General features: G+C 36.0%; 1 protein-coding gene across 7 annotated transcripts in view; it reads left to right on the forward strand.

Annotated features, from left to right (window-relative positions):
• CAMSAP2 (calmodulin regulated spectrin associated protein family member 2) overlaps window positions 1-26,767 on the forward strand; it is a 112,832-nt gene that overhangs the window by 57,708 nt on the left and 28,357 nt on the right. For 4 of the 7 annotated variants that reach the window (XM_041758793.1, XM_041758811.1, XM_041758803.1 and 1 more), the window contains exons 3-5: window positions 7,100-7,261; window positions 16,532-16,615; window positions 26,549-26,581. In XM_041758793.1, coding sequence (XP_041614727.1) covers window positions 7,100-7,261; window positions 16,532-16,615; window positions 26,549-26,581 — 279 coding nt within the window. The remainder of the gene's footprint in view (window positions 1-7,099; window positions 7,262-16,531; window positions 16,616-26,548; window positions 26,582-26,767) is intronic. The other 3 variants (XM_041758831.1, XM_041758838.1, XM_041758845.1) reach the window with 1 other exon arrangement.

Consider the following 26,767-nt stretch of genomic DNA (forward strand, 5'->3'; position numbering starts at 1 on the left):
CTAGGGCCAGTTGCATTGCCTCCCGTGCCCACCTTAATATGGGCAGAGATCTCTACAGGCAGAGATCCCCCTCCATCAGCAGTATCTCCGCATCCTCCAGCCATGCTGTAGTTACAGTGCAGGCAGCATTTTCACAATTGTTTTTGTGCCTTTTTCAATGTTGCTGTAGCAACTTCTGCCAGGTTGAGTAGTCTGCTTGGACAGTCTAGGTTACCTCCTGGTTACAAAGTGGCATAGCTTTTGAGTGTTTCACCCCAACCCTAAATATTGAAGCACAAAGAAATTGAGGACTTTGCCCAAAACCACATAGTAGGTGGTGCAGTTGAGGTTGAACCCAGGCTCTCTGCTTAAATAGTCCTTGCTCTTAATTTACACTACTAGACCATAGAGTGTAAATAGAAGTAGTAGAAGATGTGACCTGACAAGAGTGATTATTTTAAGATCATGAAGAACTTAATTAATCAAATAATTTGGGACTTATTTTGTGGGAAGGCCCTGGGTAGTCACACAAGGCTTTTCCTTGTGAAATGGTGTGATTAGAGATGCACTTAGAGGTTTAATTTCTTGTGGCTGTGGAGACTGTTGGAGTCAAGATTCCTGTGAGGATGCTATTCTTTGGCCTCTCTCTGGGAATCTAAAGGATCAGCACCTCTAAGGTTTGGCGCTAGGTAATTTGTGATTTGATAAACAGCCAGATTTGGAACCACTGCGGTGAACTATTTTCTTTGTTTACCATATGTATTTGGCTACTGGTATGCTGTTTTCGTATATGTCTACCCCGTAGAGCCTCATTTAAATACACTTGTCATTAAAGGTTGGACATGTTCCAGATGAAGTTGATGGAACTGCTAAGGAGACATAGTATCTTTCATTGGTCAGGGGCTTTTAATAGACATTTGAGCTGTACTAGTTTTTGTATATATTCCTTTTGTAATAAAACTTAGTGTCAGTTTGATTTAAAATGATCTTGAAAACAGTTCTCCAATGGGTAGTGTGATTATCAAATTCACCAAATGTAAATGACAGAAGATAAACCCGATGCCCATGCTACCCCTACAGAAAGAGATTAAAGAGAACTCTCAGCTTTTTTGTTGTTCGTTATATTTGTTAAATCTTGGCAGAAATAATATTGAATCTGAGGGGCCATTCAATAATCTTGAATCCTGTGCCCATCACTTCCCTTGCCAGTGCTGCCACTTTCACCATTCCATCTGATAACAGCAGAGCAACAGTGTCACTCTTTGGTCCTGTGTTTAATACAGGTTGAGGAGGTCATGAACAGCAGTACTGTCATTCTGCTGGAGGCTACAACTAAAATCTTTGTTGGTCGTGTATATTCCTTTGTTTCTAAGGCCAGTGCTTTTTGTTGCTTGTGTCAACCCACTCGATAGGCTGGATTTTTGATGTGCTAATAAGTAAGATTTCCTTATCCCAGACGACAGACATTATGATTAGAAGTGTCTATATTTTTTCTGGAAAATTTCTATTTTCATACCAACTATAGAAATCTATCTCTTAAGATTCTAGCTATTTCAAGGTGAAGGGTGATTTATTTTTCTAGACAGTGGGGTATTTTTTATTTTATTTTATTTTATGTTATGTTATGTTATTTTATTAAAAATAATTAACATTTGCTTATTTCCTTAAGTTTTTATTCTGCATACCTTTAAGCAGGAAATTACACATTGATGATAAAAGAGGAAAATACGTAAATATGCTAAATTCTCTTTTCCTTTCACAGATTTTTATTTTCAGTTTCTTATCGCTCCAGCTAATTTAGATAAAAGATATATAGTTTATTATTATTTTTTTATATAGTTTATTTTTAAAGGTCGTCATTTATGATCTTTCTTAGGCATTTCTTAAAATACTAAAATAACCTTTTATCTAGAAAAATAAACCACCCTTCACCTTGAAGTATTTATAAAGATACTTTGCAAACATATGGGTAAGGCTTACTAGAGTCATAAATGGTAATATATAAGGTATTATACTGGAAAAGTGGGAGATGAGCATCACAAATTAATCTGATGTTTTTTGGTAACAGCATGCATATAATTGACATACCAAATAGTTTCACCCATTTGAAGTGTACAACATAATTTTTAGTATATTCAGAATTGTGCAAGCATCTCACAATTTTAGAAAATTTTTATCACACTGAAAAGAGACCCTACACCTTTACTATCACCATCCTATCTCCCCATCTCCTACCCCCAACCCTAAGCAACTACTAATCTACTCTCTATTTCTATATATTGCCCAATCTGGACTTTTCTTTTTTTTTTTTTTTTTAAAGATTTTATTTATTTATTCATGAGAATACACAGAGAGGAGAGAGAGAGAGGCAGAGACACAGGCAGAGGGAGAAGCAGGCTCCATGCGGAGAGCCTGACGTGGGACTCAATTCTGGGTCTCCAGGATCAGGCTCTGGGCTGAAGGCTGCGCAGCGCTAAACTGCTGAGCCACCCGAGCTGCCCTGGACTTTTCATATAAATGGAATAATATGTATTTTTGTGTGTGTGTGATTGGCATCTTTTACTTAGCATGTTGTTTTCAAGGTTTATCTGTGTTGTATATATCACTATTTTATTGTTGAGTTGTATTCAATTTTATGGAAGGAATATATGTATTTTGTTTATCCATTCATCAGTTGATGGACATTCAGGCTTCTGCCTTTTTGGCTATTATGGATATTTATGAACAGATTTTGTGTGGACATTTGGTTTTATTTTACTTTAAAGATTTTATTTATTCTTTTTTTTTTTTAAGATTTATTTATTCATTCATGAAAGACACAGAGAGAGAGGCACAGACACAGGCAGAGAGAGAAGCAGGATCCCCACAGGGAGCCTGATGCAGGACTCAATCCCGTATTCCGGGATCATACTCTGAGCCAAAGGCAGACGCTCAATCACTGAGCCACCCAGGCATCCCTTATTTATTCTTGAGAGACATAGAGAGAAAGGCAGACACACAGGCAGAGGGGGAAGCAGGCTCCCTGCGGCGAGCCCGACGTGGGATTCAATCCCATGACCTCGGGATCACGACCTGAGCCTCCCAGGTGCCCCCATATGGTTTAATTTCTCTTGGATAGGTCTACCTAAAAGTACAATTATAGGACCAAAGATAACTCTTCGTTTCACTTTGTTTACTGCCAAGCTCTTTTACACAGCAGCTGCCTCATTTTACACTTTCACTAGCCAGGGTATAACGGTTCTGATTTCTCCACATTCTTGCCAACAGTTGTTATTATGTAACTTTTTAATTATAGTCTTCTTAATGAGTGTGTAGTGGTATTTCAGTAGGGTTTTAAGTGCTATTTTACTTTATCTCCATGTAAACTAAAGAGAAACAAAACTTACAATAAACCTGTTTTAAAAATAAATAATCTATAAAGTATAATTTTCTGAATTGGAATTAACTTTGACAAACCACAGTCTGATGTATATATGCTGTGCATATCATTTTAGCAGAATAATTCAAAATCTTCATGATTAATTTGTTAAGTCTTGGTTCCCTCTTCTATCCCTCTAGGACTGCTTGGACATGGTAGGTATATAGCTACTATATACCACAGTAGGCCAAGACCTAGGTTCTTTTTAAGAATTTCTTAAGTTTTGTGTCTAAATCTGATACAAGAATAATAAAATACATACACTAGACATACAATACTAGAACTTTTATCTTAATTTATGAGGCTAATTAAACACTTTAATAGCTTTAACTTTCATTTCTAATACATAAATGTAACTTATTTTGTGTAGACTCCACTGATTGGCAGTAACAAAAATATAACTTTTGTAACACAGATATAGAACCTAATATTGGCCTTTGTATAATACTTTAAGCTCTGTTAAGTAAATTCATTGGGATTCTGTGTCCTTTCCTTTTTCATTGGAGCTGCTTTTTATTCTGTAAGCAGTCTTTCTGCTGCTGCTCCTAGACGGCCCGTTCTGCTCTGCCACCTGGCGGCCTCGATGCACAAATGTTGCTTCTGCCACTGTTGCCCCCCTGCTGCCGTTCACAGACTCAAGGACGGGAGCATTGGGATGAGTCTGCAGTATTGCTGTTAGACGGGGGCTCGAGAGCCAGACTTCTGGGTTTGAATCCCTGCATCACTACCTCCTTGCTGAGTAACCTTGAACAGGCACAATTTTCTCATCTGTAAAATAAGTATAATAATAATCCCTCCCACAAGGTTGTCGTATTAAATGAGTTTTATACAAATGCTGAACACAATGTGTCTTCACAACATCACATGGCACATAGGACTCTTAGCTGTCATCATTATTATTCTGGTCTTAATGCGTTAGGTAAGAAATTACATATGTATATTTTATTTAGAGATATGCATTATACTGATGTGGCCTAGAGTTTATTTTTTTTACTGTTGGTCTTTTCTAGATTCATTATGTATATACTTTTTTATTTGCATGATGTATTAAGTTTTTTATATGCAGCTTTTCCCCTCCTTTCTGTTTGCATAATTTTTAATTTATCTCATATTGTAAAGTTAAAGGGTAAAAAAGTCATACTAAGCTTTGAAAGTTTTTAGTTTACTTATTTATTTTGAAAGTTTTTAGCTTAAAAGTGGCTGAACATCATATAGAAATAACTAAGGACAAGAGTGGAGTTTTTAAAAATTTGTTTTTGATTTTATAGAAGTTAAGTAATCTGTGAAATGAGAACATGTTTTTGCTTTGAAAAATATGTTAGTAATTATACTTAATGTTTAACCAACTGTTTACCCAGACATCCCGCTTCTTTCCTTTTTTTCAGCTCTTGTTAGTTGCCAGGTACTACATTAGGTATAGGAAATATGAAGATAACTAAGATCATGTCCTTGCCCTCAAAAATCTTATTGTCTCACGAGGGAATTAGTGTTGTATACAGGTGACTGTACTATAGTGAGATAAGTCAGTAGTTCTCAACCCTGGCTTCTGTGGTGCTTCTTAAATATACTAGTGCCCATGCCCTATTTCACATAAGTCAGAATTTATTTTTATTTTTATTTTTTTTAAAGATTTATTATTTATTTATTCATGAGAGACAGAGAGGGGGAGGGGGCACAGACACAGGCAGAGGGAGAGGGAGAAAGCAGGCTCCATGCAGGGAACCTGACATGGGACTTGATCCCAGGTCTCCAGGATCACACCCTAGGCCGAAGGCGGTGCTAAGCCACTGAGCCACCCGGGCTGCCCCATAAGTCAGAATTTAATGCAAGTACAAACTCTATCTTGTAGAAGCTTGTACTCATTCTGTAGGAAAAATGAGTCATTTTGATTTGAAAGTGAATTAGAAAAAAACCTTTAGAATGAAGGTAACAATCAGGCCAATGTCAGGACTATATTGTAAGGAATGACAATAGCAAGGGCATGGAAACCTGAAATTTGGTGACAGATTTGTGGAACAGCAGTCCTCTGTGGCTATTTTGAAAGGAGTGTAGATTAGGGGAAGGAAATGGTGAGTTATAAGGCTAGACTTATAGGTAGGGACCAACTGTTAAAGAACTCTACTAAAGAACTTTAGACTTTTATAAAGTAAATGAGGTAGACTTCATGAGAGAATGATATGATGAAATCTCTGATTTGGAAAAATGACTAATCCCTACTTTTAATGTCTTCAAAAAAAAATTCTAGATAGATTTAAGGTAACAAAAAATAGAGGACATTATTTCCATATTCTTGGGGTGGGGAAGCCTTTTGTAAACATGGGTAAATTCTGAAGCCATAAAGGAGAACATTGAGATGGACAGATTTTACCAAGAATATATTTAGAGCTTCCCTGTAGCTAACTACACTCTAAACAAAGTTGAAAATCCAAAGGCAGACTAGGAAAATGTATTTGCTATCAGGATAACATATTCTCAATATTCCTAATATATAAAGAGCTCTCACAAATCAAGAAATAAGGAAAGATGAACATCCCAAAGAGAAAAATAGGCAAAAAGATACGAGTAGGCAGTCTTCCAAGGAAAAAAATACATTCGTTGTTTAACATGTAAAAAGACGCTCATCCTCATTATTGAGAGAAATGCAAAGTCAGACAAGAGAGGAGTTTTTTGTAACCCTTCAGACTGATACATATGATAAAAGTGAATGGTATCAAATGCTGGGAAAAAATGTGAGGAAACAGGCACAGTGATACGTTCTTGGTGGGAGATGAGGGTTGCCAGAAACTTTCTTGGGAACAGATTAATGGTTATGTGTGAAAACTTAAAATATAGTTGCTCTTGGGCCCAGTAGAGCCAAAGAATTATTCCTAGAGATATATGATGTGGTAGCCTTGTGTGTAATGCCAGAGAATAGGAAACAATGTAAATGTTTGCCTACTTAGTGTGCACTAAATTTTTTTGTAAAAATGCATAGCAGACTGTACACATTGCTAGGAGAGGAGGACTAGGAGAGAGGTTATTTCTACCTTTAAGTGCTTTATAATGTTTGGAACTTTCAAGAATCACCGTATAGCAACACTTTCGTACTTAAAAACAAGTGAATATGTACAACACCAATGAACAAAAAAGGCAAAGGAAAGATTGGAAGTCCTGGGCTGCCAGGTGAATAGGATGAGGAGGAAGCTGGCACCAGGAGAATCAGAGAGTTCTCTGCCTCCTTCAAGCGTGAGAAATGTTGATGGTCTGTACTGGAACTGTGGCAACCAGAATAAGGGAGAGGGTAGATTTGAGAGACATTTTAGAAGAGGAAAATATAAACTTCTACTATGTGGATGTGAAGTCTGAGAAGAGCATAGTCCAAGATCAGAAATTGACTAGTACCATTAATGATGGGCCTGCCAGGCACAGCATTTTGAAGTTTTTAAATTGTATTGCCGAGTAAATGATTACAGCATTATTAAAAATAGGAAAAACAGGAAAAGGAACATTTTCTGAGTGTCTTAAAGATCCTCAATAATTATTTCAATGATAATTTGGTTCAGTTAGCCCATCTCTCAATTGTGCTTTCTTTTTGAGGCTTGTCTTCTGTAATCTTTATTTAGTTCTGTTGTGTTTGCTAGGAATTATTAATATTTTAAAATATATATACAGCAGTTTCTAAGTGTAATTTTTAAACTATGTGTTCTTGTTTTATATTTGCAGAGTGCTCATTTGGCCATGATAGATACCCTAATGATGGCTTATACCGTAGAAATGGTCAGTATAGAGAAAGTAATTGCGTGTGCTCAACAGTATTCAGCTTTTTTTCAAGCTACGGATCTGCCCTATGATATTGAGGATGCTGTCATGTACTGGATTAATAAGGTAGGAATATACTCACTTTAGTAAAAATAAGTCTCAACCAGAAAAAGTGAAATCCTCAATTATGCATTGCCAGTCTGCTATAGGTTGCAGTTTTCTCTGCCCAAAATTCTTATGTTGAAATCTTAACCCCTATTGCGATAATATTAGGAAGTAAAGCCTTTGGGAGGTGACTAGGTTATAATGGGATTAATGCCTGCATAAAAGAGGGCCCAGCAAGCTCTCTTGTTCTTTTAACCATGTGATGTCCACCAAGAAGATGTCCAGGAAGCAGGCCCTCACCAGACACCAAATCTGCTGGTCCCTTGATCTTAGAATTCCCTGCATCCAGAACTATGAGAAATAAATTTCTGGATGGAACTAGAGGATGTTTTGCTAATAAGCAAAGTAAGTCAGCCAGAGAAAGACAAATACTGTATGATTTCACTCATATGTGGAATTTAAGAAACAAAACTGATGAACATAGCGGAAGGGGAGGAAAATAAAATGAAAACAGAGAGAGAGGCAAACCATAAGACACTCTTAATTCCAGGAAACAAACAGGGTCGCTGGAGGGGAGGTGGGTGGGAGGGATGGGGTAATTGGGTGATGGCACGTGATGTGATGAGCACTGGTGTTATATGCAATGGATGAATCACTAAATTCTACCCCTGAAACTAATAATACATTATATGTTGACTAAATTGAATTTAAATTAAAAACTTAAAAGAAATTTATTTATAACCCACTTATTCTATGATTATTTCTGTTACAGCAGCCTGAACAGACTAAGGTACACTCCATTACTGTTTTTGTTTTAAATCAAAATGAAAGCTAAATTTGTTTAAGTTGCTTAAATTTTCTCGTTACCTTTTGACTAAAAAATTCTTTTAAAATGATGAAAATAAATTTCTGTATATTCAGCAATATCTATAATTACATTTAATAATGATTTAGTTCATATTAGATAATTATAAAATTCCCAGCACTCAGAGTAGGGTATTATATACTGTGAGTGCTGGGTAAATATTTTTTTAATCCAAGAAGGAAGTAATTTTTTCCTATTATATGATTCTTATGTTTGCTTGACTAAGTTGCATAAGATTGTATCAATTGTAGATTTCCTCTTAGAAATTTTTATGGAACTATGATTAGTTATACTTGTGCCCTGAAGATGCTTAAATTGTCAATAAATCACTCCCCTTGCCAGATTGAGTAATTAATTCCTCTTGATGTGCATTCATTTGCAACTATTACTCCAGAGACAGTGAAACCTTATCCATAAAACCTGAGCAGATTTAACAAAGTTATATCTTCGAGTGTCCTTCCCTTGAATGATTGCATAACAAGAAGCTATAAACATAAAAACTTTATCATCATTATCAGTGTAGGAGGCCCAATTAATACTCTCCCCTTGGAGTTCCTTTATTTCTTCATCTTTAGTGATTTTTTTTTTTTTCCACTCCTCCTCAGTTTTGGAGAATTCTGGTCACATCCTAGGCCTATTCATCATCAGGATGTAACCTCCATATCCTATTGCAAGCATCTCATTCTTCAATCATTCCATCACTTACTCTAATACCCCCTGCTATTAACAGTGTTCAGCCTCATCATGAATTCTAAACCATTGAGCCTGTTCATTCTTAGAATCTCAGTTGACATTTTTCCTTTTTGAACTACATTCTTGCAAGTACTGTCAGTCATGCCACCTCCTTTTCCATCCTTGTGACTTATCTGATAAAACCCTGGTTGAGTTCAGTTACCCACCTTCTCTCTACGGTGCGCCTATGGAGATAATTATTGCTGGAAAAATCTACACAAAGAAGCTAGTTTCACTTTAAATTTATAAGCACAAACTTCAAGTGGACACTCAGTGCTTATTGCCAGGCCAAGAAGTGTGTCCCTAAGAAGTTCACTTTCTCATATTTCGAGATGATTTCATTCTCTCTTCTCTGATCCTCAGACTTTCTAAAACCCATTCCCTGTTACTGTCATTTGAGGACCTTGCCTCATCCTTTTTTGAGACCAGAGATGGGGAGCCATTAGGTGGGAATTTTCTCTTCTTGCTACCAAATCTGTAAACCTTTCTGCATCAGTACTCCTTGTCTTTCTTTCTTTCCTGCTGTTAAAGTGGAGAAAGTACCCTTCCCCTTCCTGTCAGAGGGCAGTTTCTTATTACTTATAGCTCTAGAACTCTTTCTTCCTTTGTTATGGTCATCGATCCTCTGCTTTGGTTCTTATCAAGCTTTCATGTGCATTAGAGTCATCTGGGAACTTGTTAAAATGCAGGGTCTGACTCAGTGGGTCTGGGTTCTGGGTGGAGAGTCTGCATTTCTGAAGCTTCAGGTGATGCTACTGGTGTGTGGACCATGCTGTCATTCCCTCACTCTCCTGCATCATTCAGTTCTCCCTCCCTGTTGGATCATTCTCACAAGAATATAGATTTACTCTAGTGTTTCTCATCCTGATAAATGAAACTTCCCTACCCAGATACAACCCCATTCCTCCATAGACAGAACCTCTCCAGAGTAGTTTACTCATTCACTAGCCTTTTCTTCTCCTTCTCCCATCCCCATTCCTATCCTGCGTTTGCTCATGAGTTGGTTTGGAAGATGGCTTCTATCTTGACAAATCCAGTGAATCCTTCTCTATACTCGTCTTAAATTCAGTCTTTACTTGTAAATCATGTGTGACCCTTCTAAAGTTTCAGTGGGGAACCCAAAGAAAGTGCTTACCTTGGTAGGACTCAAGTGCCACAGCATCTCCTCTGCAGCAGGCACTTCTTCAGCCTCCTAGCACCTGTTTCCCCTCTGCACACTGTGAAGTCTTTCCTACACATGCATACTTCAGGGCTCAGCCAAGGATTTGAGGGGCATTTATACAGGGAGCTGGGGTCTCCCTCATAGTGATTCCTTCATTCCCAGGATAATTTTTCCTCAAAATCTAGCCATTCTGACAGCCTAGATTTCTCCCTCAGGTCCTCAATCCAACAAAACTAGTTTTCTGCTTGAGTTCTAGCCACTATGTGTTATGTGGATTTAGGAGAAAACCATAGAAACATAAATTTCACTCAGCATGTTCCTTTCTTTCAAAGGTCATGTCCTTTCTCATTTCTGCCTGCTTTTGGTTGCTCTCCACTACCTTCAACAAATGCTTTTTATACTTTGTCCAGTTTATAATTGTGGTTCTGGGAAGCTTAGTATAATATATGCTATTCCACTATTACCAGAACCAGAACTCTCAGAGTATCTCTCTACAATGTAACTTGAATCATGTCACTCCTTTGTTAAAACTCATAGGGTCGGGCAGCCCCGGTGGTGCAGTGGTTTAGCGCCGCCTGCAGCCCGGGGTGTGATCCTGGGGACCCGGGATCAAGTCCCATATTGGGCTCCCTGCGTGGAGTCTGTCTGTCTGTCTGTCTGTCTCTCTCTCTGTCTGTCTCTATGAATAAATAAATAAAATATTTAAAAAAATAAAATAAAATGGTCATATGCTTAAAAAAAAAAAAGAACTCATAGGGGCTTCAGTTTACACTTAAAATGCAGAATGTACCATGGCCTACAGAATACTGTCCAGTCTGACCCTGTGTACTTCTCCGTCCTTGGCCCATGGCCACTGGTCTCCTTTCTCACTTCGTTCCAGCTGTATGCCTCACCCCTGGGCCTCTGATCATGATGTCTCTTGTTCCTGGGCAGCTCATCTCCCAGGTTTTTGTATGGGTTCCATTCCATCATTTCTCAGTTTAGCTAGCACTTTTTCCTTACAACCTTATCTGAAACCCTGACAGGTACCTGTCAAATATTATTTTCTGCTATAACACTCCATTGCTTTACATCATAGCACTTGTGAGAGTTCATAATTAATTTACTTAATTGCTTAAACTAGAATAATCTATGTGAAGACAGGTACAGTGCCTTTTTTTTTTTTTATTGGTGCCTAGACTAGCACAGTGTTTGGCAGAGAGATGATGTTTAAGAAATCAAAAAGTTAGATAAAGCTACAGAATTAAGCTAGGCATGTTAGAACTTCGGGAATCTCTTAGAAGGATAAGTAAGTCACTTAACTGGGATTGTTTGGCACCTTTATGCAGGCATAGCCACCCTACCCTGTTCAGTTTTACATAGAGGTTGAAACCACTGAACCTCCTGGTGTATTTTTTCTTGCTCCAGTCTACCAATACGAGCTTCATTATTTATTCTCTCATTATGACTTCACTCTTGCCTCTCAGATTTAGTATGTTTTTGCTCCTTTTGGCTATTATTTTGGTTCACCCTAACCTAGTTGCCATTTTTTCTGGATAATAGCCCATAAGGCATAAAAAACCTATCATAGAAAAATAGGAATAGTATGGCTAAATTAGTTAGCATTATTGGCTGAAAATGAATTTGAACTGAAAAACAAGCAAAACCACAGAAGGTAAGATTGTACTAAGTGACTAAATCATGCAGAGGCACATAGAAGTTATGAATACATGAACCTTAACATTATTTGGCCCTGCCTCTTTTTCCAGTTTCATCTTGTAGTCCCTCCTTTGAGTTCAACATGTTTCAGCCATACTGTTTTTTTTTTTTTTTTCAGCCATACTGTTTTTTCAGTTCCTCAAACATACCAAGTTTTCCCCCACCACAGACCTTTGCTTTTATTGTTTATTCTTTGGAATGCTGGTTTTTTTTTTTTTTTTTTCTGTTTTTATCATGGCTGGCTTCTCATTTTTAGGTCTCAGCTTAAGTTACCACTCTGATAAATCCAGCCTTCCTAAAATAGGTCCCCCCACTCCCATTCTTTTCTTCTCACTTCTTTATTTATTTACAGTTCTTCTAATAGCATTTTTAAATTTGATCTCTTGTACCTTTTTTTGGTTCTACAATTATAGGGACCATTTTAGATTTGTATTTCATTGTACCCCTAGCCTCCTAATACATCTCTTGTCCAATGTAGTTGAAGAGGGAATTGGTTAACTGAAAGAAAACTACCCAGAATGAAGCCCAGAGGAGTGAGATGGAATATATGAAATCAAGGTTCAGGGGATCCCTGGGTGGCTCAGCGGTTTAGTGCCAGCTTTTGGCCCAGGGCGTGATCCTGAAGACCGGGGATTGAGTCCCACATCGGGCTCCCGGCATGGAGCTTGCTTCTCTCTCTGCCTGTGTCTCTGCCTCTCTCTCTCTCTCTCTCTCTCTCTCTGTGTGTGTGTCTTTCATGAATGAATAAATAAAATCTTAAAAAAAAAAAGAAATTAAGGTTTATAGTTAGGTCTATAGGCCAAATTGGGATTCCAAAAAGAGATTATCAGAGAAAAATGAGGGAAAGGGAATATATTTGAAGATATACAAATTTTTTAAAAAAGATTTTATTTCAAATAAATAAATAAAATAAATAAATAAATAATTTTATTTATTTCAGAGAGAGAGAGAGAGAGAGCATGAGCGGGGATTGGGACAGAGGGAGAAGGAGACTCTCTGCTGAGCAGGTGCAGGGCTCCATCCCAGGACCTTGAGATCATGACTTAAGCCAAAGGGAGAGATGCTGAAACTGACTCAGCCACCCCAAGATACAAAATTTTCTACAATAAAGATATAAACTTTCAAATTCAGGAGGCACAGTGAGTTCCAACCAGGATAAATTAAAATCCACATCAACATATGTATAGTAATAAATCTGCAGAACTCCAAAAATAAAAGACAGTCTCTTAAAAGAATGGCAGTCACTACAATAGACTTCTTTAACAGTAGTGTTTGCAACCAGAAGATAATGCTGCAAAATCTACAAAGTGTTGAAGAAAAATAGCAATGAACCTAGGGTTCTAGACCTTTTATTCAAGATTAAAGATTAAATAAAAAATTTGTTCAAAGAAAGAAAGACGGTTCATCACTTAACGCTTGCAGAAAGAACTACTAAAAGGTGGTACTTCAGTAAGAAGGAAATTGAACCTGGAAGAAAGTTAGGAAGTAGGAAGCAATGATCAAAAGCAAAATCAGTATATATATATGAGTAAATTTAAATAAGTATTATAAAAAAGTCATAGTGTCTAATTTTGAGGCCCATAAGGAACTGTAATTCTTTTTTTTTTTTTTTTAAAGATTTTATTTATTCATGAGACACACAGAAAGAGAGCACATGGCAGAGACACAGGCAGAGGGAGAAGCAGGTCCCCGACAGGGAGCCCGACATGGGACTCGATCCCTGGTCTCCAGGATCAGGCCCTGGGCTGAAGGCGGCGCTAAACCCCTGAGCCACCCACCTGCCCAGAACTGTAATTCTAATTGAAATAATACGGAGATGAGAGGAGGTGATTTGATTTAAAGCCTTTCTAATAAGGTTTGTTTTGTTCAGGAGGAAGGTGAAATATTGACTAACTTTAGACTTATATTAGGGCAAGGATACACATTACTGTTATGTATTTAATTAAAAAAAAATTTTTTTTAAAGTAATCTCCACACCCAGCATGGGGTTGGAACTCAAAACCTTGAGATCAGGAGCCGCGTTCTCTACCAACTGAGCCTGCCAAGAGCCCTACTATTTTATATTTTAAAATGGAAAAAAAAAAAAAAAGCTAGTGTATAGTTTTAAATTAATGGGTATTTTAAATTTAGTATTTCATTTTAGCAATTTATTTTTACCTAATTCATATTGCTAAAGACAATTATTTGTTACATTATTCTCTAGTTCACTAGTCTTCAGCACTGGTTCATGTGGTAAAATATCTCGAAGTAATGATGAGCTCTGTGATACGTTCCTTTAACTTTTATCTTTGAGTTGCACAAAAAATATCATGATTCAACTTCAGCGGTAGAACTTTGTAGCCAGCATTTAGGAACTGGTTTAAGAGTCACTAAGCTAATTATCTCAATTGTCTATCTTAAGTACCCAAGTAAGTTAATAGCATGGCCATGTCTTGTCATGTCTACAACATGTCTTACAGTTTTCTTTTATTCTCCCTATTATAAAAGTTAATGAATTATCAACATATAAAATTTTCTTACAATCATAATTTTGGTTTTTGGGATGATTTATACCATTACATAAGCTTTTAAAATATTTTATTAGAGTTTATGAAAGTCCTTACAGACATTTAGCTATCTGATACTGCTTTGGGGGGATGTATTATTTATAAGCAATGACTATAAGTTTCTACCTATGGAGTATAATATGTTGTGTATCATGTACTGTACTTGGTATATTTTACACATTATCTTCTTTATTCTCTGTATTATCTCAGCTACTTATTTCATTACTTATTTATTCTTATAATTTCAGTAAGAGTATTACCAGTTTCTGAGGGTCCCAGATCCAGGCACTGCTTAGCTGCATCCTCTGTCTTAAAGTCTGTGACAAGGCTGCAGTCAAGGCGTTGGCCCGGCCTGCAGTGTTCTCTGAAAGTGTGGCTACAGAAGGATCCACTTCCGAGTTCCTGTGGTTGTGGCAGGGTTCAGTGCAGGCAGTTGGACTGAAGGCCTCAGTTTCTTACTGTCTCTGGGCTGGAGGCACGGCTGGCAGTTCCGTGCCATGTGGGCCTCTCCATAGGGTAGCTCACAGCATGGCAGCTTGCTTCCTCAGAGCCAGCAAGAGAAGAGAGTCAGCGAGCCAATGGAAATTAGGATGTTATGTAATATGATCACTGATGTGATAGCCCACCACCTTAGTTGTGTTCTGTTGGTTAGAAGCAAAGGTCCTGCCCATACCCAGGAGGATCACTGGGGACAATTTTTGAGCCATAATACCCTAATACCCTAAATTTTAGGAAGTAGCTTTTATTCAAACTAGCATCTGAGGCTCAGAGGTATCAAGAAATTATTAAGGTCATAGTTTGTAAGTGCAGATTTTGATTCAGACCCAGATCTTTTCTAATTTTACTGTCTCTTAGAAAAAATATTTTTATACAATCAAATTGATGACCTCAGAGATTAAGTAGGAAATTTTAGAGCATCACAGATTCACATAACAAAATAAAGCTGTTGATTAAACCCCTTATTAACCCCTTAGAAATATCAGGAATAGAAGATTCTTAGTGACTATTGTTAATTAAATTTATCATGAATTAAAATTCTCCATTTATTTTTAGCCACTAAACTGAATTTTAGGCAAAAGAGCTCAGATAATTATGGGTTTAGTTAAGAGTTGTGATGGTTGATAATGGTATCAGTGTTTTCCAGAGTGCCATAATTAAACAATTGGAACATTTATTATTACTTAGAGTGACCTTAAAATCATTAACTCAAAATCCAGAATTGTTTAAATTAATTCTTAAGAAATATTTTATGTACTATGCAGACTGTTTCTTAACCTTTTTGGACTATGGACTGTTTGAATAATCTAATAGGAGATAAATTAGACCTTCTCCCTAGAAAGTTCTCATAGGGAAATTATTTTCATCTATTTTGGCTGTGGCATTATGACTGCACTAAAATTCACTCATGATTCAGGGACAAGTCGTGAAATCACAAAGTGATTTCAAAGTTTCAAAGTGTTTTCTGTTAGTGTGTGGATATACACATGCACACACACACTGAAATATTATTTAGCCATTAAAAAAGAAGGAAGACTTGCCCTTTGCAACGACGTGGATAGATCTAGAGAATATAATGCTAAGGGAAATAAGTCAGAGAAAGACAAATACCACATGATTTCACTCATATGTGGAATTTAAGAAACAATAAAGAAAGGAAAAAAGGACACAAAAAAACTCTTAACTATAGAGAACAAATAGATGGTTATCAGATGGGAGAAGGGTTGGGGGGATGGATGAAATAGGTGAAGGGCATGAAAAGTATACTCATCTTGAGTACTAAGCAATACACAGAATTGTTGAATCACTATATTGTACACCTGAAACTAATATAGCATTGTATGTTGACTATACTGGAATTGAAATAATAATAAAATTAAAAATGCTTCATGCCATTAAAAAAAAAAAAACCTGATGTTTTCTTTGGTAATGAAAACATTAATTTTACGGAAAATACTTCCATTTCCTAGTCCTAAAGAGATATAAAATTTTGATTAAAAAAAATTTATTGCCTAAGCTTTAAAGTTGGATATAATTGAGTACTTTTTTTCTCTAGAACTCTATCCAGCTCCTACATATAGTAGGTGTTCAATAAATATTTAATAAATTAATTTTAGAATATCAAATAAAACACTTGTAAAATATCTGTTTCTAGTTGGGAAAATGAAATTTTCTCATTTGAGTGGTACTGATATTTGACATCAGAGATCTGACCACAGGCATTTTAAGGTGCATGTTATTTTATTGTCATCTTTGAATATAAATTCAAATTAGTATTTTTATATTTTAAGGTAAATGAACATTTGAAAGACATTATGGAACAGGAACAGAAATTGAAAGAACACCACACAGTTGAAGCTCCAGGAGGTCAAAAGGTATATATTTCAAAGAAAAAAAGGTGCCTTTATGAATAGACTGTGTATGTTCATATATATATATATATATATATATATATATATATATATATTAGTTAATAGATGTGTTCATTAAATTTTTTTTTTGGTGGTGTTACCTGTGCCCTAGGAAGCATGTCATAAATGCCAAGTGAGTATTAGTACAAAATGAAGGTTAATTGAATGAAGGGGTTTAGGAAAAATTGTTGATGATCAGAACTTAATTTCTGGAGTACTTTTGGCAAAAAATAATGGTTTTGCCTTTGGTAAAATGTATGAAACAACAAGAAAACATTATCAGTGTATCAGCCTTACAATGACTTGTAATAAGACCAGCCTTTAAAATATATTCCAGGAATTGTAAGTTGTGCATATGGTTATTCTATAAAGGGAGAAGAAACATTAATGTGGATTCATTCTTTAAAAATTATTGTGGCTTTTAGAGTTTTCCTCTTTGAAAATTTGTGTTTTTGTCATATAATAAGACCAGAAATATATTTCTTACACTATATTATATCATCTCTTTTAATATGTACCATAATGAGAGCCCTTTAAACATATTGTGTAGCATTTGAATTGAGTTGTAAGAAATCATAAGTGTCCAGAGATCTTATCTTCCAGTTGGATAATTTAAATTTTCTTTATTATTATACAGTTTTTCTATTCATTTTGGTCTAATGCTCCTGGTTATTGATACCTCTATTAGAAGAGAAAGAGAAAAAAAGGAAGGCAAGGCAAAGCTGTTTGGTGTATTACCAATTTCAATAGAAAACTTTTGTGGGAGACCACCTAATATTTTGCCTAAATATGTTATTTTGGGATCACAGTGATTTCCCTCATTTGGCTTACTGACTACCTGCTGAATATACTATCCATCCTTGATTCTTCATCCCAACTTTGTTGACGTCCTTTTACCCTAGAGGTACATCAGAATGGAAATCTTTTTTTCCCATCACTCCAGATCACATATTCCATTTCCCTGTCTTCTACCAGCTTCTTTCCCTGTCTCTTCCTTCCTTCTTCCCCCATTCCTTTCCTATTAGTTTCCCTCCTTTTCTCTTTCTCATCCTGTGGAAGTTGAATCCTTTGCCCCCAGTTTTGTTCCTGGTTCTAATCAGGAATGAGCTAAGATGGCATCATCCTAAGTTAAAACACTCATGGCCTTTTTCCATAGAAATCTTGTTTATTAAATATAATGATTGAATTCTACAGTATTGTATACACATTATGAACTAAATAGGGATTTTATTTGCTGACCTAGGACCCAGTAAACACAGTTTTATGAAGTAAAAAATACCATTTATATTCCAAACAGGGTGAAACACCTTTAAGAAAAGCTATAATAGGGCAGCCCCGGTGGCACAGTGGTTTAGTGCCGCCTGCAGCTTGGGGTGTGATCCTGGAGCCCTTGGGTCGAGTCCCATGTTGGGCTTCCTGCGTGGAGCCTGCTTCTCCCTCTGCCTGTGTCTCTGCCTCTCTCTCTCTGAATAAATAAATAAATCTTTAAAAAAAGTAAAGCTATAATGTAGCATCTGGACACTACTTGTATTATACCACTTTGATGTTTTAATAGCACTTAGCCTCATGCAATTGCACATGAGTTCATTTGGGTAAATGAAGAAATGAATGTGATTCATTTTTAATTTAAAAAAAATTTTTTTTTAAATTTATGATAGTCACAGAGAGAGAGAGAGAGAGAGAGGCAGAGACATAGGCAGAGGGAGAAGCAGGCTCCATGCACCGGGAGCCCGACGTGGGATTCGATCCCGGGTCTCCAGGATCGCGCCCTGGGCCAAAGGCAGGCGCTAAACTTCTGCGCCACCCAGGGATCCCGATTCATTTTTAAATATTTGGATTAATACATACGTTATTTTAGCACAATACATATTTTTATTTCAAAATGAATTTTCTCTTTTTTCCAATTGTTAGAATCATTATGAAAATTTCACATAGACTATGTAATTTTACATAGTCTTACTGCAAAGTACAGGTGTCATCATTATGAGGAACCACTCTGCATAAACTAGGGAAAGAAATCTCTATTATCTAACAATGAGATTTTTGGCATTTGAACTGGTTGGTTTGGCTGGAAATTTAATCACTTCATTCTTGATTTTTTATTCCCATAAAAGCAAAATTCTTGATCCTTTTCTCCTTTTAGGGACAAGAGATAGAATGACTTGTTCTTTCTTTATTACTATGCAATTGGTAAGAAGTTGCCACGCCTTCTACTTACTCAGGCTAGCTTGCCAAGTGACTAGATGCTAACCTTGTTGTCTATGATTTATCCAGCTATAATCAGGGCCGGGGATCCCTGGGTGGCTCAGCGGTTCAGTGCCTGCCTTTGGCCCAGGGCGTGATCCTGGAGTCCCGGGATCGAGTCCCATGTCGGGCTCCGGGCATGGAGCCTGCTTCTCCCTCTGCCTGTCTCTCTCTCTCTCTCTCTTTATCATGAATAAATAAAATCTTTAAAAAAAAAAAAAAATCAGGGCCTGTGGTGTTGGATGATAGCATTTCTTACCTTTTGTCCTTTCCCACCTATTCTCAACTTAAATGTCCAATAAAATCTATTTTATGAAACTTCCTGTTACAGCCATCTGTAACTGGCTAAAATATATGCATTTGATGAGGGATACTTGCACTGCAATATTATTAGTGCTAGACCAAAATTAGAATTCCAAAGGTATTTCTTCAGATTTATTAGATCTGATGATGATGTATTTCTGATTATTGGATTAGTTGGTGTCTTAAAAGGAAGGCATTTGAGTAGGACCATGTCCTAGGAAAATGTTTAAACAGTTTACTGTTATTTTTCCCAGGTTTTTTTTTTTTTTTTCAAGTTGCTCTTTTTCTTTCTAATATCCTTTTTATTGTAAAGTAGGATGCCCAGTTAAATGTGAATTTCAGAGAAATACCAAAAAATTTTTGGTATAAGTTGCATGAGCATCTCATATTTTTATTTGCTAAATCTGGCAACCCTACTTGAAAGATCTCTAAAGTTTATAGCCAGTGACGTTGAGTCCAGCATTCATTCTTTTAAGGAATTTGTAAAAAAAAAAAAAAAAAAAATGCTATGATAAACTGAGTATGGACTTAAAGTCAGAATAGTTCTGCCACTAACTAGCTTCATGACCTTTCCTAAGGCACTTGAACTCTGTGGGCCTCATTTTCTTTATAAATTTTAAAAGTTGAATTAAATGGCTTCTAAATTCTGTGACTAAAATGATTCTCAAATTTTCCTTTCTTAATATATTAGTAAAAGTAAGGATTCAGAGCAAAAGGCTAGTGAGGATAGTAAGTACTTGGTTATTATAAACTTTCATATATGTATATATTACTTATGGATTTATGATAACCTTGGGAGTGAAATATTTAAGGTGGTTTCTAGAAGATGTGGGACTTGAACAGGGCCTTAGTAGGTTTTATGATTTTTACAAAGTAGGGCACTATGTCATAGGGAATAACATGAGTGGAGACATGCAGTTACCACATTTGGACATCAGTAAGTAGACCACTCAGGTAGTTTTGAAATAGCTATGAATTCATTGGTTTGTATTTTGAAATTTACAGTGCTAACTGTAGAGTGAATAAAGTTTGTTTCTCCCAATATTAAAAGTACATGTCTATTCATTGTAACATTTGCCACTTTTTTTTTTTTTTTTCATTTGCCACTTTTAAAATAGAAATGCTGATGAGATGTTTTACAGAGGGGTGGGAATTGGATGAAGGAATTATCTTTGGAGAAAGGATATTAACTGAGCTCTAATTGCTTTTCCTTTAAAGGTATAGTCTCAAAATAGACTACACTTTACCCGGTGAGACAGTAGGTGAATGCTTATACATATTTGCTTGATTACGTCAGCCATGTGAATTTCCATTTTTACCAAAGTTCCTTAGCAATTAAAAACTATGACCTTTTTGTTTTCAGTTCTATTTTTTTAAACAGTACCTGAGGGGCACCTGGGTGGCTCAGTGGTTGAGCGTCTGCCTTTGGCTCAGGGCATGACCCCGGGGTCCTGAGATTGAGTCTCGCAGCGGGCTCCGGGCATGGAGCCTGCTTCTCCCTCTGCCTGTGTCTCTGCCTCTCTCTGTGTCTTTCACAAATAAATAAAATCTTTAAAAATGAAATAAATAAATAGTACCTTAGATACTATTTGATTCTTTTTTAAATAACTTTTTTTTTAAGTTTTATTTAATCCAGTTTTGTTTATTTTTAAGTGAGCACTGTATCTCACGTGAACTTAGGACCCTGAGAGCAAGAGTCGCATGCTCTACCGACTGAGCCAGCCAGGTACCCAGAAAGATTCTGAAGTCAGATACATTTGGGAAATGCTGCCCTGTCTGTGTCCCTTTAAAAATGTTACAACCAGGGCACCTGGTGGCTCAGTCAGTTGAGTGCCTGCCTTTGGCTTGGTCATGATCCCAGGGTCCTGGGGTCTGGGATTAACCTCACACCGGGCTCCCTGCTCAGCGGGAGTCTCCCTGTCTCTCAGCCCTCCCACCCCACTTGTGCTCTCTCTCAAATAAATAAATAAATAATCTCAAAAAGAAAATAAAAACATTGAAGGCCCAGTTAAGAAGCCTGTCTAGCTGTTTCTCAAACATATTTAATCTTTTACCGCTTTCGTGAATGACATCTACTAACATCCTGTAGAATTAGTGTTGTTTGGAGCATGCTTTGGGAAACATTGATTTGTAACCCATCATTTTGTAATTGATTGTCTATTCCACACACACATATATATAAAACATGTAATGTTCTAATATAGTACATCATTTTCAGATACATCATTTGCTTTGACTCTTAGATTTACTTGGTTTCTTTTTCATACCATTATTTCAGTCAAATAATTGTGAAGACTTGACCTGCCCAAATTAGATGATTTTTAAGGAATTGTATCTCTAAGATTCTATTCTGTAATTACGGTTTATTCTTCTGTGGACGTTTGTGGTCAGTGCTAATTCATTTCTTTCTTTATACCTATTGTCAATATACCTTTTCTCCTTCATAGTCATTTACTCACCCTTACTCGTAAAGTAACTTCCTAATCTATATGCCCTAGTTGTGTTACCAACCACGTTCAGTGTAGTTAAATGAGGAACTTGGCATTTTAAACCTTTTTTTACAATATCATACTATCTCTGAATTTTTTCTTCAACAATATTTTATAAAGATGACTTGCCTTGGAGAGACTTAAATATTAGTTAGATGTCCTAGCACTGTGATTTTCATCTTTGCTTAAGAGTACTGTAAAAACAGATTTCTTCAGCAGCTCTGTGGATCTTGTGCATTTGGACACAGACTCTACAAAGATTTGGATTGATACAGACTTAATAAAGTTTTTTAAGAACACTTATTTTGAAATATTTTTCACTTATGAAAAGTTCAAGATAGAAAAAGAGCCCTATATACTCTTTACTCAGATTCATCAGTTTAACATTTTGCCACATTTACTTTCTTGCTATGTGTGTGCGCACACATGTATGTATGTGTATACCCACACACATAAACATCACACACAAACCCATATGTATGCAGAGGTTTTTGAAACATTTGAAAGTGAGTTGCAAACATCATATCCTCCTACCCCTTCAATGTGTTTAGTTGTCATATCTCTAGTATTATTTAACCTGGAAGTTCCTTAGCTTTTCTTTTCTTTTTTATATTTTTTAATTAATTAATTAATTAATTAATTTTTATTAATGAGAGACACAAAGAGAAAGAGAGGCAGAGACATGGGCAGAGGGAGAAGCAGGCTCCCTCACGCCCTGGGCTGAAGGTGGCTCTAAACTGCTGAGCCACCTGGGCTGCCCCTTAGCTTTTCTTTTTTATTCCTCACCTTGACATTTTTAAAGAACACAGGTCATTTCCATCCCTCAATTTGTTTTTTTCTGATATTTCCTTACAATTAAATTAAGCTTGTGCTTTTAAGACTGAATTGTGTCCTCCTCACAGTATTATGTCCAGAGGTACATGATATCCATTGCCCCTAGTAGGTGATGTTAATTTTTATCAGTTGGTTAAGATATTGTCTGGTTTCTTAACTTCTGGTTATTATTTTTACTTTTATAATAAGTAATTTGAGAGGACATTGATATTTACAGTTGACCCTTGAATAAGGTGAGGATTAGGGGTGCCAACCACCCATGCAGTTGGAAATCTAGTTATAACTTTTGATTCCCCAGAAACTTAAGAACTGATAACCTACTGTTGACTAGAAGCCTTACCAATAATGTAAATAGTTAACATGTATTTTGTATGTTTTATGTATTTTGTACTGTATTCTTAAAGTAAAGCTAGAGAAAAGAAAATGGTATTAAGAAAATCATAGGGAAGAGAAAAATACATTTCCAAGGCTATACTGTATTTATCAAAAAAAAACCCTGCAAAACTACGTGTAAATGACCTGCACAGTTCAAGCCTGTACTGTTTGAAGGTTAACTGTTCTTATTTGCTCAATCCTACAATTCATTATAAAATAGCGTCAGAGTTGCTATGTGTATACCAATATGAAAAAAAAACCTAAGGAGTTTAAGATTTGTTTGCAATTCCTTTTTCTTTTTAATTCTTTTAGTTTGTTTTACTCCTTTTAATGCTTTTATGTTTTCCAGTTTTATTGTGATATAATTGACATACAGCACTATGTAAGTTTAAGGTGGACAGCATTATTATTTGACTTACACATGCTGCGAAATGATTACCACAATAAGTTTAGTTAACATCCGTCATCTCCTATAGATACAATGTAATTCCTTTTTCTTTAGATTGATAATATATGGTCAGAATGCTGTGTTCTAAAGTTACTCGAGTCCCACCACTTCATTGTAGTTCTGTTATTCCTTTGTTTTTTTTTTGTTTTTTTTTTCTGTTTTTTTTTCTGTTATTCCTTTGAAATACATTTGGGTTTATTGGCTTCTGGGTTGTTTTTTTTTTTAATTTCATTTATTTATTCATGAGAGATACAGAGAGAGAGAGAGGCAGAGACACAGGCAGAGGGAGAAGCAGGCTCCATGCAGGGAGCCCGATGTGGGACTCGATCCCGGGTCTCCAGGACCACCACCTGAGCCGAAGCCGGCGCTAAACCGCTGAGCCACCCGGGCTGCCCGGCTTCTGTTTTCATTTAGTTTTAGTGGGCTTTTTTGCTCCATCCGTGTTGACTTAATTTCATTTTCATTAACATGATTCCAAAAGTCAAAACTACACAAAAGTTAAACTCAGAGACTATCACTCCCTCCCCTTATTTCTTCTACCTCTCCCTCTCTGCCAACCCTTATTGATAATTAGTTGGTTTATCTTTCTTGTTTTTGTTTTTACACAAGTAAGCGCATATGTATATGTTTTTTCTCCTTTAACAAAATATATTTAATCTTTTGCAATTTGTGTTTTTCACTAATAGTATATCCTGGAAGTTACTCCACATAGTCCCTAGGTATCTTCCTCATTCTTTTTTGCAGCAGCATGTACTCTGTTGTGTATATACCACAGTTTCTCTGACCATTTTCCTAGGGGCATTTAAGTAATTTCCAGGATCTTATAATTACAAATGATGCTATGAAGAATAATGTCCTTTTGTGTTCTTGGATTTTCAGTAAGCTCCATTGAAATTGGATTGCTAGATTGGAGGGTAAATGCATATGTAGTTTTGGTAACTAGTGCCAAAATCTTCTCCAAAGAGATTTCTACCATTTTACATTCCTATCAGCAGTTCAACACAACTTTTGGACCTACAGCGGTAAAGAGATTCTTAAGTCTAATGAGTTAGGAGGTGACAGGTCACACTAGTCACACTATGATTGACTCCTTAATGAATTCCAATTCCATGAGGTCTCCAGCAAAAGCCAGGTCGAACCAGTATCCTCCCAACGTGTTTTGGGAGCATGTAGAAGAACTTTAGGAATTATCCCAAATCTCAGAGTGATTGTATATACCCAGAGGAAGACATAGAACTGTGTGGGGAATATTAATGGCAAGACCTAAAATAACTAATGAAAACTTAGAGTGAGCCAAATGTGTGATGAAGACTCAAGGAATGCTGGAAGTTAGAACTATTCCAGGAAATCTGAACTGCCCAGGTTGGTCCCTGTCATCAGTAAGGACTTAATAAACAAATTTCCACCAGTTATCTGTGGCCTTTTAAAAGCATTTTGGTGTCATAATTACATCTTAGAACAGGATTTGAGGTTGCAGTTTGCCTAGTTCTCTGAAAATTAAAAAGGAGGGGGTGGGGCAATTGCTGTTTACTTCAGAAATACAGTTCTCCTTCAGCAGGGAGCTTCTACTATATATTTGGGCTTATAAGGTTATAAGCTCATGAGGTTATAAACATGAATAGCATAGGCATTTATTCTTTTAGTATATTTACTTTTTAAAATCATATTTCCTTCAGCTAGGCAATCTAAATCCTTTTCCTTTTTCCTCGAATAGGATTGCTATCAGTAAATTAGGTCAGTGGAGAGGTGGGAGGAAGGCCAGAAGAGTCTAAATTAGTAAAAAGTCTTCTTGAATATTTTACAAGATACATAGAATAACTTGAACCAGTAGAGACTCCTTTGCATAGCTCCTGTTTTAATAGTTCATAATAAATTTCTTATTATCAGTTTCTATATAATGGATTCTTCTATTCTCACAACAAGAAAACCCGTTTTTTACATTCCTCTTACACATTGGGATCCTGACACATTCTTGGAGGCTTCCTTTGTTCCTGCTCTTATACTTTTTATGGTTATCATAACTGCAGCTGCCCCAAACTCCTGGTTAAATGAGAGATTAACATACATGCAACAAAATTATGAAGGTTTTTCTTCCTGAAGCAATAAGGAAAACTTACTGCACATATTATCTTTTTATGGAAAGTTGGTATTTTTCTGATTCTTGAGGTGATATTTTTCTGACTCTTGAAGTTCTTAAAATATCTTATTTTCCAAATCTTATTTTTTTTACAGTTAATTTTATGTAGGAAAAAATTTTTTTTAAGATTTTATTTTTAAGTAATCTCTACACCTAATACGGGGCTTGAACTCACAACCCCAAGAGGAAGTTACACATTCTACCAACTGAACCAGCCAAGAACCTCTGTAGAATAAACTTTCTACCTAAAAGTTGAATATGAATTTTAATTCAGACCTCATTTAGTTTGGTACATTCAATAAATGTTTATTCAGGGCTATTAGAAATCATGCTAGGAAATACAAAGATAATCACAAATTGTTCATATTAACTGAAATTATGAGTTTATTCATCATTTTAAAGAAGTAAAATTATATTATTTGGGATACCTTTAGACAGTAAAATTAATAGCATTTATATTCTCTTTATGTAAATAGCTGCTTGCCTTAGAGATTCTGTGAAAATCTTAGTAAGAATTGCTAATTACTTTCTCGCCCCATTAATTAAAAGAAATTCATCATATAGTTGAAAGAAATGATTATCTCGTTCAAATCTACAGTTCTGTTTACTTTATTTGTACCCTTAATGACATAGTCTCTCTTTTTTTCTCTTTGGAAAGAAATAACTGCCTTATCAAATTTGGTTTACTAGTGTCTGAGAATTATAATGATTGCAAATCCAGCCCTGGAATCTTTCTACTTCCCTTTTGGGATATAGATTTATTTTTTAATATGTGTTATTCTAGAACATGAAAATAAAATTATTCACTGCCAAAGTATACAGAATATCCTGAGTATCTGAAAAATGAATTTCTGTATTGGGAGAGGAGAGGAGGGGAGAAGGTGGAGATCTTTATCATTAAGAACCTAATATTTTAAAATATTAACATTAAAAAATATTATGAGAATTATAAACTTGGAACTCCACTTTCAGAAGCTTTACTGTCACTTGTTAATTAAAAATCATTCTGATGAATTTTCCCTTTACCTTTTGCTTTCCCTTTTTTCCCCCCGCTGCTTCCTCTGAAGTCTCCTTCCAAATGGTTTTGGAAACTGGTTCCAGTAAGTTTGCCCAGCTATTTCAATTTGCTTTCCAGAATTGTAATTATGGAATGGTATTGTTTATGTCTTGTTGGTATAGTCATTTCATATAATTCTGTTAGTTGCTGCATAGAGATTGGATTTTAAGCTTATATGATCATAATATAAAAAAAGATTTAAAAATCTAGCTGAGGTTTAGATGAAAAG

This window comes from Vulpes lagopus, chromosome 1 (assembly GCF_018345385.1).
Source record: "Vulpes lagopus strain Blue_001 chromosome 1, ASM1834538v1, whole genome shotgun sequence".
Taxonomy (NCBI): Eukaryota; Metazoa; Chordata; class Mammalia; order Carnivora; family Canidae; genus Vulpes; species Vulpes lagopus.